At 50.2% G+C, this 16094-nt stretch overlaps 2 protein-coding genes across 2 annotated transcripts in view; both read right to left on the reverse strand.

Moving 5' to 3' along the window:
* Positions 1 to 4798: 4798 nt before the first annotated feature.
* On the reverse strand, positions 4799 to 7555 carry OLFML3 (olfactomedin like 3). The gene is made up of 3 exons (XM_008697751.2): positions 7370 to 7555; positions 6435 to 6720; positions 4799 to 6104 (listed from the first exon to the last, which is right to left on the reverse strand). The coding sequence occupies exons 1-3, from the start codon at positions 7481 to 7483 to the stop codon at positions 5284 to 5286; spliced, it is 1221 nt and encodes a 406-aa protein (XP_008695973.1). The 5' UTR covers positions 7484 to 7555; the 3' UTR covers positions 4799 to 5283.
* A 1664-nt stretch (positions 7556 to 9219) lies between these two features.
* The window catches only part of HIPK1 (homeodomain interacting protein kinase 1), a 50083-nt gene continuing 43208 nt past the window's right edge, over positions 9220 to 16094 (reverse strand). Inside the window, exons 16-17 of the mRNA XM_040626721.1 lie at positions 15168 to 15298; positions 9220 to 14059 (exon numbers count right to left, since the gene is read on the reverse strand). Of these exons, the coding sequence (XP_040482655.1) occupies positions 13571 to 14059; positions 15168 to 15298 (620 nt within the window). The 3' untranslated portion in view covers positions 9220 to 13570. The remainder of the gene's footprint in view (positions 14060 to 15167; positions 15299 to 16094) is intronic.

Below are 16094 nucleotides of genomic sequence, written 5' to 3' on the forward strand. Positions count from 1 at the left end.
CTGAAGAAGCAGCTTCCATTACCTTCTACTGCCTTCCTCCCTTGTGGTCACAGGGCTTGGAAGTGCTGGCTTAGCTTGAGACTTTGCCTTTCGATGCTGGAGCTAGAGATTGCCACAGTGGGAAGGCCGGCATGTCCTGCAGTTGAGGGAGACTGCTTTCACTGTTTCTCTGCCGCTTGTCTTTGTCCAACTGAATTGAAGAATGCTGCCGAGAACACTCACCACGTGCTGGCGACGTGCCCCTTCTGAGTTAGGTCCTGAGTTCGGACAAATATGCCCAGAGTTCCAGGGGTTCACAGTCTAGTGAGGGAACCTGAAGACCAGTATTTACGGGGCCCCATCTATGAGCTGTGCTCTGGGGACCCAAAGATGAGCAAGATACAGTACATGGTGATATAGGCCACAGCTGGGATGTGCCCAGGGTAAATGGGGGCCCAGAGGAAAGGCGCCCCGACTCTGTGGGGTGGGAGTGGAAACGGACAGACGAGCCTCCCCAGCGAAGTGGGGTTTTCAGAGCCCCATACTGATTGTCCACACTGCTCAACAGTTTCCATATATCGGCTCCAATCCTCGCCGCAACAATCCTATTGGGCAGATACTATCGGTTTACAGATAAGGTAGTGAGTGACTTCTTCCAGGTACCGCAGCAGGAAGTGACAGACCAGATTCTGATCCCAGGCACTCTGACGCCAAGCTTGCCAGACTCTAAAGTTCGTGCACTTTCTAATATTGCCACAGAGAACACTGTGCCCCAAGCTTGGCTGGAGAAAGAACACACCACAAATGAACACAGCAGGAAAGCGGAAACCCCCCCCCCACCCCCCGTCCGGAAGGTGACAGGGAGGAAGTATGACAGGCCTACAGAGGTTCTTCCATTATCCTGGTGTGTCCTCTGGGTCATGTACAAAGAGGAACATCGTAGTGGGTCCAGGCCCCCTGTCCAGCAGTCCAGGGGACAGGGTGAATGTCTTTGGTGGGGAGGTAAGTTGAGGATGAGGAGTCGTCCGTCTTCGGGTTGTAAGAAATAGAAACCCACTCATAGCAAGAGAAAAAAAGAGAAAGGAAAAGAAAGAAAAGAAAAGCAAGCGAGAAAGGGAGCATCTGTTTTAAGGAATGAGGCATTTTGGAGAAGCCAGGCTAGCAGAGCAGGGCGAGCCCGGGGGATGGGTAGGGAGAGGACACACGCTCAGCGGCCCTTTCTCGGGGGCCTCGGCCTCTGTCCCCCCCCCCCAGCCCTTCCCCCCTGCAGGCTGGCTCTTGCGGCCTCTCAGCAGCAGGGCAAAAGATGCTTCCAAACACTGTCTCAGATCTAACATCTCTCACCTGCAATTCTCAATCCCCAGGAGAGAGAATGTGATTTGTTCCCTTTGGGCCACACAGCCAAGGCCAGGGAGTGTGGGTGTCCATTCTGAGAGAGGGTGGAGTTTGGGCAGAGGGGCAGACCCCCGGGGGTCATGCCCGAAGGCTCTGGAGAGGTGTCCAACTCTAGATACCGTCCGAACTCATGTTCTGGAGAGACAGTGCTGAGAGGTCTGCCCTTTAAAGTAATACATCGGCTTCCACATTTATAATTCTTCTGTGGTGTTATTAAATCCATAAATAAAGATTTAATCTTTTAAGCTCTGCATTGTGAGAGCAGAAGTTAAAGAGCAGGCAGAGGAGAGCTTTTCGGCCTCGGTGGTGGCTGGTGGCAGGAGTAGAAAAGGAGGGCGCGTCCGGGCTGCTGGGGCCGAGGAGCCGGGAGAAGCTGCAGTGGCTGATAGGGGCGAAGGGTGGGGGGACACCCCCCCCCCTGCTCTGACAGCAGAGTTCTTGCAGTGGAGACCACACCACCCAGCCCAGGCAGTCACAGAGAGGCTGGACAGCGGGTCCTAGAGACAGCCGTCCCCGGAGGCTGGGACAAATACCTCAACAGCTCCCCAAATGAGCATGTTTTGACCTAAACAGGTAGAGACCTGGGAACAGTGTCAGCGGAGGGTCCCAGGAGCCTCAGGGAAGGAAGGGGCTCCTGCGCTAGGAGAGGGACTGAGCCTGGAGGAGGAGGAAGAGGCTGGAAAGGGCTCTGCTTCCTGCTTAGCCCAGAGCCCTGTCCCAGAGGAAGCACTGACAGCTGAATCAACAACTTCATCCGAACATCTCTGCCCTTCCCTCCCGGCCATCCAGGGCTCCGACAACACTGGCTCAGGCTCCTTGATGAAAATGGCAAGACGATCACTGGTTTCTCCAGCGCGCAGATGCAAAGACCAGCACCAGGGACGAGAAGGTACTGAGAACAAAGCGAAGAGCTTGGGTGTTCGGGCAGGAGACTCTGGGGGCTGGAGTAGCGGGAAGGGGAGCCCTCTGCATCGCCTCGTGATGGAAAGGCAACATCTGGACCACTGATGTGGCCGACAGCTGGGCCCCAGCAGCCGAGCCGTGTGGGGCTGGGGGGGGGGGACAGATGTGGACCTTCTCTTTGGGGGTTTAGCCCCCTCTCCCCATCAGGGGCTCTGCTGTCGTTGCCTTTTGTTCAACCCAAACCAGAGGTCATGACCTGTCTGTGCCAAGTGATGGGTTCGAGAGGGTCTGAGAAGGGGCGGCGAGGCTGGTTTCTGATGATAGGATTCAGCTCCGGAGGCGCTCTCCTTGAGCAGATAATGTAGCTTAATGAATTTGGACAGTTCATCGGCTCTGCCCACGCTGTTCCACTCACCTTCCCAAACGCTTCCAAAATAGCCGTAGCTCTTGTACGGGGAGCCAAAAAGAAAAAGAGCAAAAAGTCATAAATGACAAGGCCCCAGAGATTTCTGCCCTTTCAGAAAAGTGTGAGTGAACTTTTCCAAAGAAAATTGAGGCAAAGAAGAAGAGGAAGAGGAAGAAGGAGAAGAAGAAGAAGGGCTGTTTTTGCCTTTCTCATTGAGGATTCAGGCAAAGAAAGACGCTACGAGGACAGGCGCCACACGGGAGGCAGAAGGCCCCGGATTTTACACTCTGCTCCTCACACTGATGTCGTGCGCACACAGTCTCCGAGCTGTTCCCTCCTGAGGGTCATCCAAAACCATTCCTGATGTTTGCTGCCCTATCAAGATAAGCCACAGACCCGGCCCCAGCCTCTTGGCAGCTTGTAATCACACTGTGAGAGTGTCACACTCGCAGGGAGGCCATCCTCCCCACGTACACACAGGCGCACACACGCAGCGACTCAGCGACCGTGCCAGGCTGCCCCTCCCCTCCACCGGGACCCCTCTCTCCAGGCCTCCAGTGAGCGCTCCCTCCCTCCTCCACACCCCTCCCGTGCTTGCCTGCCAGAGCCAGATGTTCCGTGGGCAGCCCCCTGTGTGGGTGACAGGCGGTGATTACCGTTGCCAGCCCCACATTAGGAGAGAATTGAATGGGAGCGAGCCCCCACCAGCCCCGCGCTCCCTACAATAGCGCCTTTGTGGGGTGCTTCACTGTCTTTCTTTTCCCTTCCTCGCCAACCTACGTCAGGGGCAGCTCTGCTTGGGGAGGAAAGAAAAGAAGACAAAAAGGAGGCTCACAGGGCCCTGGCTGATCCACCTTATCCTGAGTGGGGTGGGGGTGTCCTTTAGGGAAAAGATGTGTTCTGTTCTCCTCCCCACACTGAGGTAAATAACCACAAGGACCCTCGGGCTGCCTGAGGTCTACCTCCCCAGAAAGGCAGTGGGTCTTGTCCCCAGAAAGGGGGGGTCTTGTCCTTCACACCGCCTTGTTGCTGAATGCCGGACGGGGGACATGAGGCTGGAGTGGGGCCCGGCACAGAGCTCAGCACATTCGGAGGGACAAGAGTCCAAAAGCCAGGGTTTTGGAGCACCTGGGTGACTCAGTGGGTTAAGTGTCTGCCTTTGGCTCAGGTCATGATCCCCAGATCCTGGGATCCAGCCCCATGCATTGGGCTCCCTGCTAAGCGGGGAGCCTGCTTCGCCCTCGGCCTGCTGCTCCCCTGTGCTTTTTCTCTCTGACAAATAAATAAATAAAATCTTTTAAAAAAGAAAAAAAAAAAGCCAGGGTTTTCCTCTCTGGGTCCCTCTCCCTTCCCCAATGGCCTTCTGTAATTCTGAGCCAGAGTCCAGGGCAGGAAAGGGTTACGTTTCCAGGACTCCCAGCCAGACTTCAGCCAGGTTCCAGGACTGTGGTGGGGGTGACCAGAGAGATGTGTTGGGAAACTGGTAAAGCTAACATCTGCGGCATGGTCACTGCCCCTCCTCCTTGCCCAAACCGCAGACGCCGTGGCAGCAGGAAAATCAGCGCGGTTCAAGCAAGCTCGATTGTGCAACCGGCCCAGCGGACTGCCCCAGGCTGGGGAGGGGAGTGGGGGTCTGGGGCTGGGGCAGAGTCCACCTCCAAAGTGAGACGGGAAGTTCTTTTGGAAAACACATTCAGGGCTCTGGTCTTCACACTACAGTCCAGTGCGACTCAAATCCATTTTCTCGTTCAAACCCTCTGAGAGCTGGAATTGGAAGCTCTGCCCTTGGGCCCCAGTCTGGCGGCGAGGGGCACGGTGCCAAGGGCGGCTCTGGGAGGGCAGTTCTGGGAGGGCGGCTCTGGGAGGGCCTGGTGGAGGAGAGGTGGGTGTGGAGGGAAGCCTTTCTCGGCCCGTGTCCTAAAGTGGTGGGATTCTGTGCTTCCCCAGGCGCCTCCCGGTAAAATCTGTAACCAGAGAAGTCCCCTCTCCCTCAGCAAGAGAGCCCAGCCAAGTCCCTAATGTGGCTTAAGGAGTGGCAATGGGGTGGAGGAGGAAAATGGAGGGTCACGGGGAGAAATCTGATCTGAGGGCCACCCCAAGCAAACACAGGCGAGGAGCAGTGGATTTTCCTTTTAATGCAAAATTTTGCAATACAAAATGGTGTGGAGAAAGCTCAGTTCTCCAGGGCACTAAACGGAGAAGGGAGACAGCCAGAGCTTGAAGTCCCCTCCTCCTAGAACTCTCCCCCCGCCCGGCCCACCAGGACTCACACTGAGGCAATATTCTGTTGCCCATTTGCTGGGGTTGCCCCCAGACAAGGGTCAGAGCACGGGGTCTGTGTGGTCTTTGGCCAGAAATTCATTGCCACGGGGCAGGAGGGGAGTGGACACTTAGGGCTGTCTCTCTTTCAGCTCTAAAAGGATCTCTCAAGATCTAAGGTCCCACAGGAACCGGAGGGGCTGTGAGAATTTGGCTTCCATTGGCTGCAGATACAGGCCCCGAACCACAACTTGCCCACATCTGGAGAACGAGGAGCGGGAAACGTCGTGGAGATAAAAAATGTGTAGAGGTGAGAGAGATTCACCAACCAGAGTAGGTCCTCAGACTTCTTCCTCTTTCTTTCTCATCTCCAGCTTATAGACAATCTGGTAGCCGTCATCCCAGGCATAGAGCTGGCGCTCTCGGGGGTTATAGCGGAGGCTTGCATGGGCCCCATATCGGCGGGGGAAATACGGGAGTGCTGCCCTTTCAGGGGTCAGGGTGCCGCTGGCGTCAAAGGAGCACTGGATGCGGGCGCGGCTGGCAGGGCGGGTGTTATAGACCACGTACAGGGTCCCGCAGATGACAAAGGCAGCCTCAGCATTCTCTCTGGGACACGGGGTGTCCCACTGCTGCTCGGTGTCCAGGGTCTGGGGGTCTAACTTGGCCAGACACAAGTGCCTGTCATCTTCCCGAGTGGCATAGACGGCCCAAAGGCCCTCCTCGTCAGCGGCCAGGTCGATGTACGTGTCTGCTGTCAGCCCGTACGGGGGGATCAAACCCTCCGCCGGGAATACGGAGCTGTCCACCACGGTCCGGTTTGCCAGGTGGAATTTGATGAGCTGCAAAGTGTTCTCCAGCTCACCGCCCCCTCCGGGTCCTCCAGGAGGCCTCCGGGCGTAATAAAGAAAGCCACCATACACCAGCTGCCCCGTGCCTACCCAGGGGAAGGGCACCCGGACCCGGGAAGCTTTCCGGGCGGCCATGGCGAGGGTGAAGTCCCGCAGCCTTGGGAAGATAAAGGCCGTGTCGTTCTGTGTCCCATCTAATACGTAGATCTTCTCTGTTGGCCCCATGGGATCCTTGGTCCACAGACCAGCTGGGCCACCGAACCGCTTCAGGATCTTCATGGATCTCACCTGAGAGATTGTGTAGCCACAGTCTGGTGGGGAAGGAGAAAAGCACAGGACAAGGCAACACGGGCAGGAGTTGAATGCCCGCTGCGGGAGCCCCCCAGGGTGGGCCATCTGGAGGACAGTGGGCATAGGCCAGTGGACGCCTCCACTCTTACGGAGGATAGGGAAAAGGGCGTGCCACAGAGGCCTGGGTTCCCAGAAACGCTCGCAATGGACCTGTCATTACAGAGATTCCCCTAAAGCAGATTCCAGAAGATCGGGCCAAAGTGGGCTCTGGGACAAGGAGAAGAACAGGCAAGAACCAAGGCACAACACAGGTCCTGCGAGTGTCGGGGCTCTGCCTTTGGACCGCTTACCTGTCAGCATGTCGTACTTCTCGTTTCTTCTGCCCTTGCCTTTGATCCCAGGGCCTCCGGTCACCTTCTCATCAACCTCCACACAGGGTAGGGCTGGGTTCTGGGTCTCCAGGTAGTCAACCTCCCGCTCCAGACGGTCCACTCTCCCCGAGATGGTGTCGGCCTCGGTTCTGAGGGCCTCGCGCTCCTTCTCGGCCACCTCCAGCAGCGGCAGCATCTTGTTCTTGAAGTCCCTCAGCTCAGCGGCATGCCGGCTACTTTGGTCCTGGCACTGGGCCAGCCGTTCCTGCCGGGAGGGGGGCCAGGAGAGGGGCTGAAGGGTTACAACTCCCGGGCAGGGAGAGGCCCAGGCGGGGAGTGAGGAACGGGAGAAAGCACGAACTCAGCCAGGCATCGACTCCCCTTCAACCCCCCCCAAAGGAAACCAGATGTTCAGAGACGCTAAATGTGCGAGAAGCCCGGCTCGGATCACCCAGGCCTCTACCCCCACTCGTGGCCTCCGGGGCGGCCTACGTGCGCGAAGGCCGGTCCTGCTCCACTGTACAGCTCTCCTCTTGGGCATGCCCAGATTTCCACTTGGGAAAGCCACAGACTTCAAACTGTTAAAAAGACAGAAAGCTGCGACGCCCTGCGAACTTGCAGCTCTCGCAGAACCAGCAGCTCCTCCTGCGATGCTTTCCCACCACGCTAGCTCTCCTGTCCGCTGTCCCCTCATTCCCTGCACTCTCAGGGTAGAACACGAAGGCCTGTTTGCTTGGGAATGGCTCTGTGGCTGTGGGGAGAGAGAGGGGGGCTTGCAGTTGTAAGGCTGCTCTCATTAAGAGAGAGAGTTCTCTGTAGGTCCTCACAGAGCCCCGTCTCGTCATGTCCCCAGATCCCTGACACGCTGGGGGAATCAACAGATGTGGAGTCCAGAAGAGAAAGGAGTCACTCACCTCTAAGGCAGCGAGTCGGCGTTCCATGTACTCCACAAGGTGGTGCTGCTGTCCTTGAAGGGGTCGCAGCCATGACAAAAGGAACAAGGTGAGGAGAGGCGTGCGGGGCCCCATGGCAGCGGGAGAACCGGGCGGGAGTAGGAGCGCGCGGTCCTGTGCCGTTTGCACTCAAGCCCGCCGCTTAGCTTGGGAGGCGGGGTGGGGGCGGTGCCTTCTCTCTTTCTGGATCTTGGGTCTCTCTCACTACTCTGGAATGCTTTCACAGTCTCTTTACAGCCCCCACCCCCTCCTTTCCGCCTGGATTGATCAAACACAGATGGCCCTATGGCAGAGCAGCCAGAAGCCTTAACCACCTCCCGCCTAGGCTGTGGGCTCCCCAGGAGAGGGGAAGGAGATGAAACCCCAGGGCAGAGGCCTTCTGGGCAGTCACCCAGAAAAAGGAGCTAGCAGCGGGAGGCAGGGGCCCCAGAGGACACTCTATTCCTGTTTGAGGAGAATGTACGCTTCCTTCCAGCGCTGGGTTCTTAAGAAACATCCATTATCAATCTTTTCCTTTCCCAGCAATAATAGCATGAATTGTTTTCTGCCTTGTCCAGTGGAAGCTCGAAGCAGGGGAGATGAGGTTTGAGGGGAAGAGGTGGGAGAAAAGATCACAGTGGTCAAGTCTGTGCTACCTTCTTCTGTAGCTCACTGGCGCCATCTTGTGATGAGCACCTGGTGTCATCTCAGGATTCACAGGGACACCAAGGCCTAGACCTCTCACGTCCTGTGGAAAATTTTCCACAAAGCAAGCCAAGCAGATCGAATTTATAGGGATTTTCATCATTAAAACACAGATTGCCCCACAGACTACCCAACTACTTAAGGGGTTATCCCAAACTCTCTCTGATTTAGCCTAAGGAAGAGAATATAATGGAGATTTAAAAACAATTAAAAAACCCAAAAAAACTCAGATCATGGACAGGTTAAATTAATTCTTGATTTCCTGGAAGTGAGATTGACAGCAGAGCCTTTCTACTTGGCTTTCTCTTACCTGAACGCTTGTAGGTATATTCTCTTACCCAAACTGGGGAAAATTTAAGTCAGTTCACACTCATTTCATGTTCATTTATTTAGGGAAAAAAATCTGAAAAAGATATGTGTTGCAATCTAAATCAAAATAAATGTGCTGTGACTTCCCTACCAATGCAGAGAAGAGCCTATTGATCATTTCTCTTGGTTATGGTCCAAAACGGCATTTCTTAATGTGTCTCATTTCTCTATCCCAACCACGACAGCAGAACCCCACACTGAATTAATGGCCACTGTAGGCTGGATGTGGCCTGAAACACGTGTCAAAAGAAGCCAAACGAGTAGAGCATTTATTCAGAGACCTGCAGTGATCGATCTAGACAAATCTCTAATTCTCTATCAGGAGAATTTTCTTCATTTTAGAATCAAGAGAAATCTAATCAAAGGGGCTCCTTCTCCAAAAGGACTATGCTTCTAACAATGCGGCTTGAAAGGAGGGAAAAACAAGCGTCTTCCGTGCTGATTCTGATTTTCATTATGATACCTCAGATGGTTGCTGGAACATGCTAGGAAACAAAATTTGGTTCCCTGGGTCAGAAGTTCTAGCTCTTTCAGAGGGCCAGGACCAGATGATCTGCAGTTAGGGCCCGGACACTCGGTTCTTGGGAAGTGTTTTCTACCAACCCCAATTGATTTCCATCATGGAGATTTGTATGAAAGACGGATCTGCCTCTTACCCGTCACTGATGTTCAGATGCGATGTATTTAGCCACTCCCCAGATGCCATTTGTCGATCCCCTGTGCACCCCTCTAACAGAAGTCAAAAACAGCCACATGAATCAGAAAATTTACCCATTTTATTGATGCATTGCAATTGCTCTACATTTTACCATATTATGTAGAAAATACTGAAAATACAAGCTACTTTGTAAAACCAAAGACAAACATTGAATCCAAAGATAAACTATGTTTTACACAATGGACCCTTTTCCCGTAGTTAGTATTAAATTTTAAATATCTATTTCTTTTGTTAAAATGATTATTTTACATACTCCCTAAGTACATCTGCATTACAAACATAGCTCAATAATTCTCAGAAACTGTTTCTAGAGGCTTGTTGTAAAAGGAAGCGCACAACCAGAAAAGGGAGAAAGCAAAAAAAGTTTAAATCGCACACAATAACTAGCATATCAAATACATTTAATAAAGTTGGAATTCCATTGCAATATCAAGGATTCAAAGCAGAAATACTAACATTACATATAATGTACATATAATGTACTGCTACATGTAGTGAGATTATTTTTCAAGCTGAATCAAAACCACACATTATATAAAGTTTAGCAACAAACGACCATGTAGACATGCTGCACCATCCATCAGTTAAAAAAAACCAAAAACCAAAATAGGAAGCAGGCTTGGGCCATTCCTGTCACTGAGAGGCAATTTCATTTCCTATCCTAAAACAAACCAACCTAACCAGTGGGTTTTTGCATAATAATGCTGAATAAAACACACATTACTGTGCTTGCCTGGCTAAGGGCAGTCAAGCTGAGCCCCTCTAGTGGAGGACGATGGATGGCCAGAACTGTTTGAAATGGAGTTCTTGTTCCTGGGGCTGGTATCTGAGCTGAGCACTGACAGCAGTATCCCCTCCTGGGAGCTGTTAAAACTCTGGAGTGATCAAGTGTCCTGATGAGCCCAGAGTGGCTGTACTTAAACCTTCCCCACTTTCTCTCTCACCCTGAAGGGGAGAAGCTGGAAATGCAAGTTCTGAAAGGCCGTAAAGCCTGACGCTGGCCTGAGGTTAGGCCACTAGGACCCGGGCCAGCCACTCACCGGATTCGCAGGCCTCCCCCATCCTGTCAGGGCTGGCAGTGTTAAGCCCCAGGGACAGAATCTATAGCCACATTGAGCATATACACATTCAGCAGACACAGATGGATTTTTATCTTGGTAACTGTGAAATGCCAATTTGCAGTCTAAGGCTGAAAATGTCTAAAATTCTTAAAGCCACACACTGCTAGTAAGGTGACTCACTCTTGGTATTGCCTTTTCCCCATGAAGTTAGTAAGACTCACATCTGAAGTGGAATCACTTATTGGACAGGGGGGCAGGAGTGGAGTGTTTTGTATCTTTTTTTTCCTGCATCTCATTTGTTACAAAAACAACAAATCTTATCCCTTGTAGAGGAAAGATAAGGAACAAAAAATGTTTCCACTAGAAATTAGGTCTGCCTTTGAACAAGAAAATCAAAATATGCTTGGCAAAAAAGGAAACACAAAGATCACACACACTGACCAGAAAACTGTGTAACACCAGTGACGGAAACTATACAAATTGCTTGGGTATCTTCACCAATAGAGCGGTACAAACACAACTGAGGAGAATGACCACACACACACACACACACACACACACACACACACACAAAGAGAGAAAAGCAAAGCAAAAGCAGAAAACACCAGCATGTTCCTGGCAGGCTGTACTGACTATCTGCCCCATTGTGGAAGCCCTTACTCTTGACAATGAAGAAACTCCAAATACCTTGACAGCTCCTCGCTGTTCAACCCGGTACAGAGCCTGCTGACCAGGCTCCATGAAATCTCCCATCTCCACCCTGCACCTCCTTGACGCCATCTCTACAAAGAACCAGTCCTAGACTTAGCCCTCAAGTACATAATTTTCAATTCAGATGGAACACTTCTATATCTTAGAGTTAACCTTCTTCCCCCAAGTCTTTTATGGGCAGGAACATCGCCATCCCCAGTACCCTCCACTTGACCCAGATCCATGCAGGAGCTGAGAGTACAAGGACAATTTCACAGCCCCAAGAATATTCAAGTTGTTAAAAAGAAACCTCAAAAGCCCGATGACTCAACAGGCTTTGGTTCCTTTTTAATATTCTTCACCGGCTCAGAAACCTTTCTGTGAGTTCCCTGTCACCAGCGGCATCACAAAACTCTTCCTCATCGTATGGGGACATGGTAAACAATACAACAGGCTCTTTGGTATAAACAGATCTGTTATATGTTTTTTTCCAACAAGCAAATATTTTACTAGGAATGTCAACTATTTGCAGGAAGGACTGCCACATGGGAAAAGGAAAAGAAAAATCTCATTCTAAAAGTGATTGCACATACTTTAAAGAAAAAGAAAAAGAAAACCACATATTTCATATTGGCTTGACTCCTCTCACCTGCTTCCCAAATTCTCACAGAAGCAAGGTAGCAATGCACCGTGAGAGAGCCACATGGGGAAAATGCTTCTGTGAGAACTCAGCTGAGATTCCAGACTGGAAAGGGGTAGACGTGGTGGTTAAGGAGAAAAGCTGCTGTTTTTTATTCTTCAATGTCGGCAGGGAAACTGATAACAATGCAATTACACGACACAGCTACTAATCCTGTTCTGATAAATCCCGGTGAACAGCTTAGGGTCCACAAGGGCTTGCTGGTCCATCCTAAGGCAAGCTCACTGTAAACTCTATGAACCACTACATTATCATATAAGGCACTACAATAAGGGAAGGAGGAGAAAGGGAAGAAGAGACACACACTGAACAACTCCTCACCAGACACACCTGTGCAAAACAATTCCAAGGGTCTCCTCTCCTTGCAGGCAATGCCCCTGCTCATTCAACACTACAGTAATATGCGCTAATATAATTGCAATTAGTTCACATACATTCCAACAAGTATCAGTTCATTTTGGTTTAAATACAATGGAGACATCCATTCCATCTCCGGGGTAACACTGGAGGATCAGATACACACTAAATACACAATTCAAGTGTAATCACTACACATTTGATTACAAATAACATTTTGGGTTAGCAGGAAAAATTGCTTGTTATATTTTTCTAATCAATATGTACATATTTAATTATGCAAAATATTAAAACACCACCATTACAAAACTTCTAAAATATTTTTAAATTCAGTAATAAATTTTTAAAATATTTTTTGCAATTCCTACATGCACTTATTGTATAAGTCTTAATAAGAGAGCATTCAATTTGCTGCTGGCATACAAAGGAAGCTACTTTAAAGTATAAAAGCTGTACACAACGTTCTTATCTGGTTTCAGATCCTTTAGCTTTCTCCCCAAATAAATCACATAGAACAGAAGGGAGAGATGAGGCAAAGAGAGAGAGGTGTATTACTGAAAATTCATATTAATCTTTAAGCAAAGTTCACCAATGCCAACAACCTTCAGGCAAACCTCATCGATACCAGTATCGCATAATACAGAGAGATTTTGCATATAAGAGGACAACCACCACCATACAATAATGACCACCTGAATGGCTTTTCCAATAATAAAATTTAAGCTGAATCGGAGAAAGACTTAAAAAATAACTTAGGAAGAATGCACGGTACTTCATTTAAAAAGAATAATACCTAGTGCTTTCGCGGTAGGTATGGATTCTCTCACACTGAGTTACCAGCAAACGGTGAGCTGCCTTTTTAACACGACTTGACAGTAAACACAGGAGCAACTGAGAGAATCCCAAGAGTAACACAGAGTTTTGCAAAAATAACAATTGCCCAGTAAGTATAACGTGACATGAAAACAAAACTAAAACACTGTAGTCTAATGTCCCATAAACAAAGGTAAAATTTTGAGAGGAGAAATGCCTGATAGTCAAATACAGACTTGTGTAAGCTGCTCTTAAAACAGGCAATTAAGTCTTGGTGTTTAAACAAGCTAAAAGTGATGATTTTTTCTTTTCTCACTTGTTACCAGATTTCAAGTCCTTCTATCAGCATTTTTCCTCTGACCAGCAATTACAATAAAACAAAGTTAAATAAAGAGGGGCTTCACTTGGTTTTAAAAACATTTATAGAAATCAGGTCAGAGAGAAAATATTTTTCAAAGGGTAACTTCAGAACGATCTCTCTTCCTTGGTAACTGCAGAAGATGGGCTCTGAACTCTTCCAAATACCAAAAATGCTATCACAAAAATAAAGAATTAAAAAACAGGGCAGACTTTGGGAGACTACGACAATGCAGTCACCACTAAGACAGGTTCCCCAGAGAAAAACCTTCTGCTTCAGAGGGCCCCTGCACAACAAGTTGCTGGCTAAGGAGTTTCAAGAGCGGCTTAAGGGAGGAGCTCATCACAGCCTGCTGTTAAGAACTCAGGGCCAGGAACAGGCAGCCATGACCCCTCCTCCCTCTGCTCACCAACTACAAATAGGAATACTGGCTGATCTTGGTAGGACTCAGTGGGTATCCAGTGTAAATTGTTGAGCCTCGGGAAGACCCAATGTAGGACTGGGTGGCAAACTGGTGTTGGTACTGGGCAGGGGCCACACTGGCAGAAGTGAGAAGGCTGGGCCCAACACTGACAGGGACCTGGTGCACCAGAGTGCTCGGGTGGGTGGTATAGGCTGCAGCATGCCTTGAGGAGCCCTGGGGGGAGAAGAGATGAGCAATGGAGCTGGTGGAGCCCAAGGCAGCAGCAGAGGTGGGGGCAGCATACGTATACAGGTGAGGCTGGCTCGGCAGGTGAGCGGGGGCTGGGGCCAGGTGTGGGTGCCCCGTCGAGTGTAGTGGGCTGCCGTGTTGGAAGGCGTAGGGGGCCTGGGAGAGCGGGGCCACAAACGCCTGCTGCCTGCGGGGGGCAGGGTTGCTGCTTCTCTCCTGCGAGGTTGGAGCGGACGATGACTGCTGGTTCTGGAAGGAGGAAGAAGGGAGTGAGGAACCTCGAGGTCATTCCGGTTCGGGGCACCAAAGACCAAGTGGAGAGTTGAGGCTCTAACCTGTACCGTTCCTGGGCTTCCACAGCACAGACTCTCCCAGACTGGCAATGCTGCCAGAAGTCAGCCTCCATCCCTCCACCTCTTGGCAGAACAGATCCTAACCCAGCCCAGATAGCAGCAGTTTGCTCTTAAGTATGACAGAGGCAAGGGGGGAATCAAGAGTTCACAGGGTTACCCGCTCCTGCAAGTTAGTAACTGTTGACTCAACTCACCCTATTCTGGCGCCAGGGAATTTGAATTTTTCCTAACCTTTCTTTCTTGCCATTGTTTTCTTTTGTTCTCCTCTAAGTTCTTCATATCCCTCTTGACTTGTGGAGCCTAAAACACATGCACTAACTCGAACTGACATTTGCACTTGCCATGTGCTTTCTCTCTTTCACACACACACACACACACACACACACATTCACTCACAGTTACACCCTCATATTTACACTTTCTTACTACTGGTAGACCTCATACAAGCACCAGAATTTCAGCTGAAGAAAGAGTGAATAGTGCCCCTTTTAAAAATAGAATAGTGTCCCTCCCCACCGCATCAGATCACACAGTGGCAGGGGGAGGAGGGATCTCAGACTCAAGCCAACACATAGAACTAGAACCAGTTGATGAAGTGGCCACAAAGCTTTGCACTGTCTCTTGCCTCACGTAATCGGTGTGAGGCTAAGGTTACTTATGACCTGGGAGATGAAGGAAGAGGATCTGGTAGCAAAGCATGTGTTGGCACAGAAGCAGGCATGGACTAAAGCACCCAGGCTCTTTCCAAATACCAGACATTTCTCTCATCTTCCAGGACAGACTAGGGAGGTCTGATGGAAAACCTGGAACGTGCATCCTCAACACACAGAGGGAATAAAGGGACACAGCACGTGCAGATATGACGCAGGCCACAGAACACCAAACGGTCTGACACAAAAGGGGCTTCATTTGGCTTTATTCAGCAGTCCAGCCAGAAGCAGGGTTCTCCAGAGAGTGACAAGAGGGAGGGCCCCAAACAGAAGGCAGCAGCCCCTAGCGCTTACCTGGCTAAGGTTGAGTGGCTGTGCTGCGCTGGTCCCCCCGCGTGGAGCTCGGTACCCTGTGGGGGTGATACAGCATCCAGATGACTGCCCACTCACTGAGGCCACTGGCTTGGTCTTACTGCTCAGGAGACCTAAAAAAGGGTCAGACCGTAGTCAAGAGTAGCCTCGGCTAAACCTCAGATGGCATCATATTCATCAGTCCACGTCTGTACCGGGTTTGCAAGAGTTAAGGTTTCATGTGTATATTATTTCCTCAATTGTATTTACACCACAGGAACAACAACTGTACAACCCGTTTCTTTTCTGTCTTGCTACAAAGCTCCATAAAGGATCTTTGAAAGATTCCCTTTAGTAAATCTTATCTAGTCTCCTGTAACGTGCAAGGCACTACTGGAAATACACACACCAGTGGGACACAGTCCTTACCCCCCAAGGGGCCTAGGGTTTTACGTAGGAAGGGGTTAAACAAGTATAGAAATGACAATGGGAAGCTGAATAAGATGCTGGTAATATTTAGGACATTTAGGCGTCAAAGGGGCTTTAACAGAAGGCATGATTAGATCTTGCTGGGCACTCACTATCTTCAAATTCTAAGAACCTGCAGATATAAGCAAGATCAATTTCAAAATTTTGCTTCCTCTGTGGTCCCACTAGGAAAATGGAAGCATTTATTCAATGATATGTGGAGTAGCCTAAATTCTTTGGACCCAACAGCGGACAGAGCTCCTGACGATGCTGTTCCGTAGCCTGGCATCAGGAAGTTCTGCCTTGTCTGCCAATGAGACAGGGCCCACTTCTGAGGGGGAGAACCGTACTGAAGCTTAACATGATATCCTGAAATCAGAACCCTGTTCATGTCTCTGACAGTAACACAATTCATAGTAAAACATTAATTTATGTTAAGTACAGCACAGACAGCTATACTGA

The sequence above is a fragment of the Ursus maritimus genome, unplaced genomic scaffold, assembly GCF_017311325.1.
Source record: "Ursus maritimus isolate PB19 unplaced genomic scaffold, ASM1731132v1 scaffold_12, whole genome shotgun sequence".
NCBI classification, from domain to species: Eukaryota; Metazoa; Chordata; class Mammalia; order Carnivora; family Ursidae; genus Ursus; species Ursus maritimus.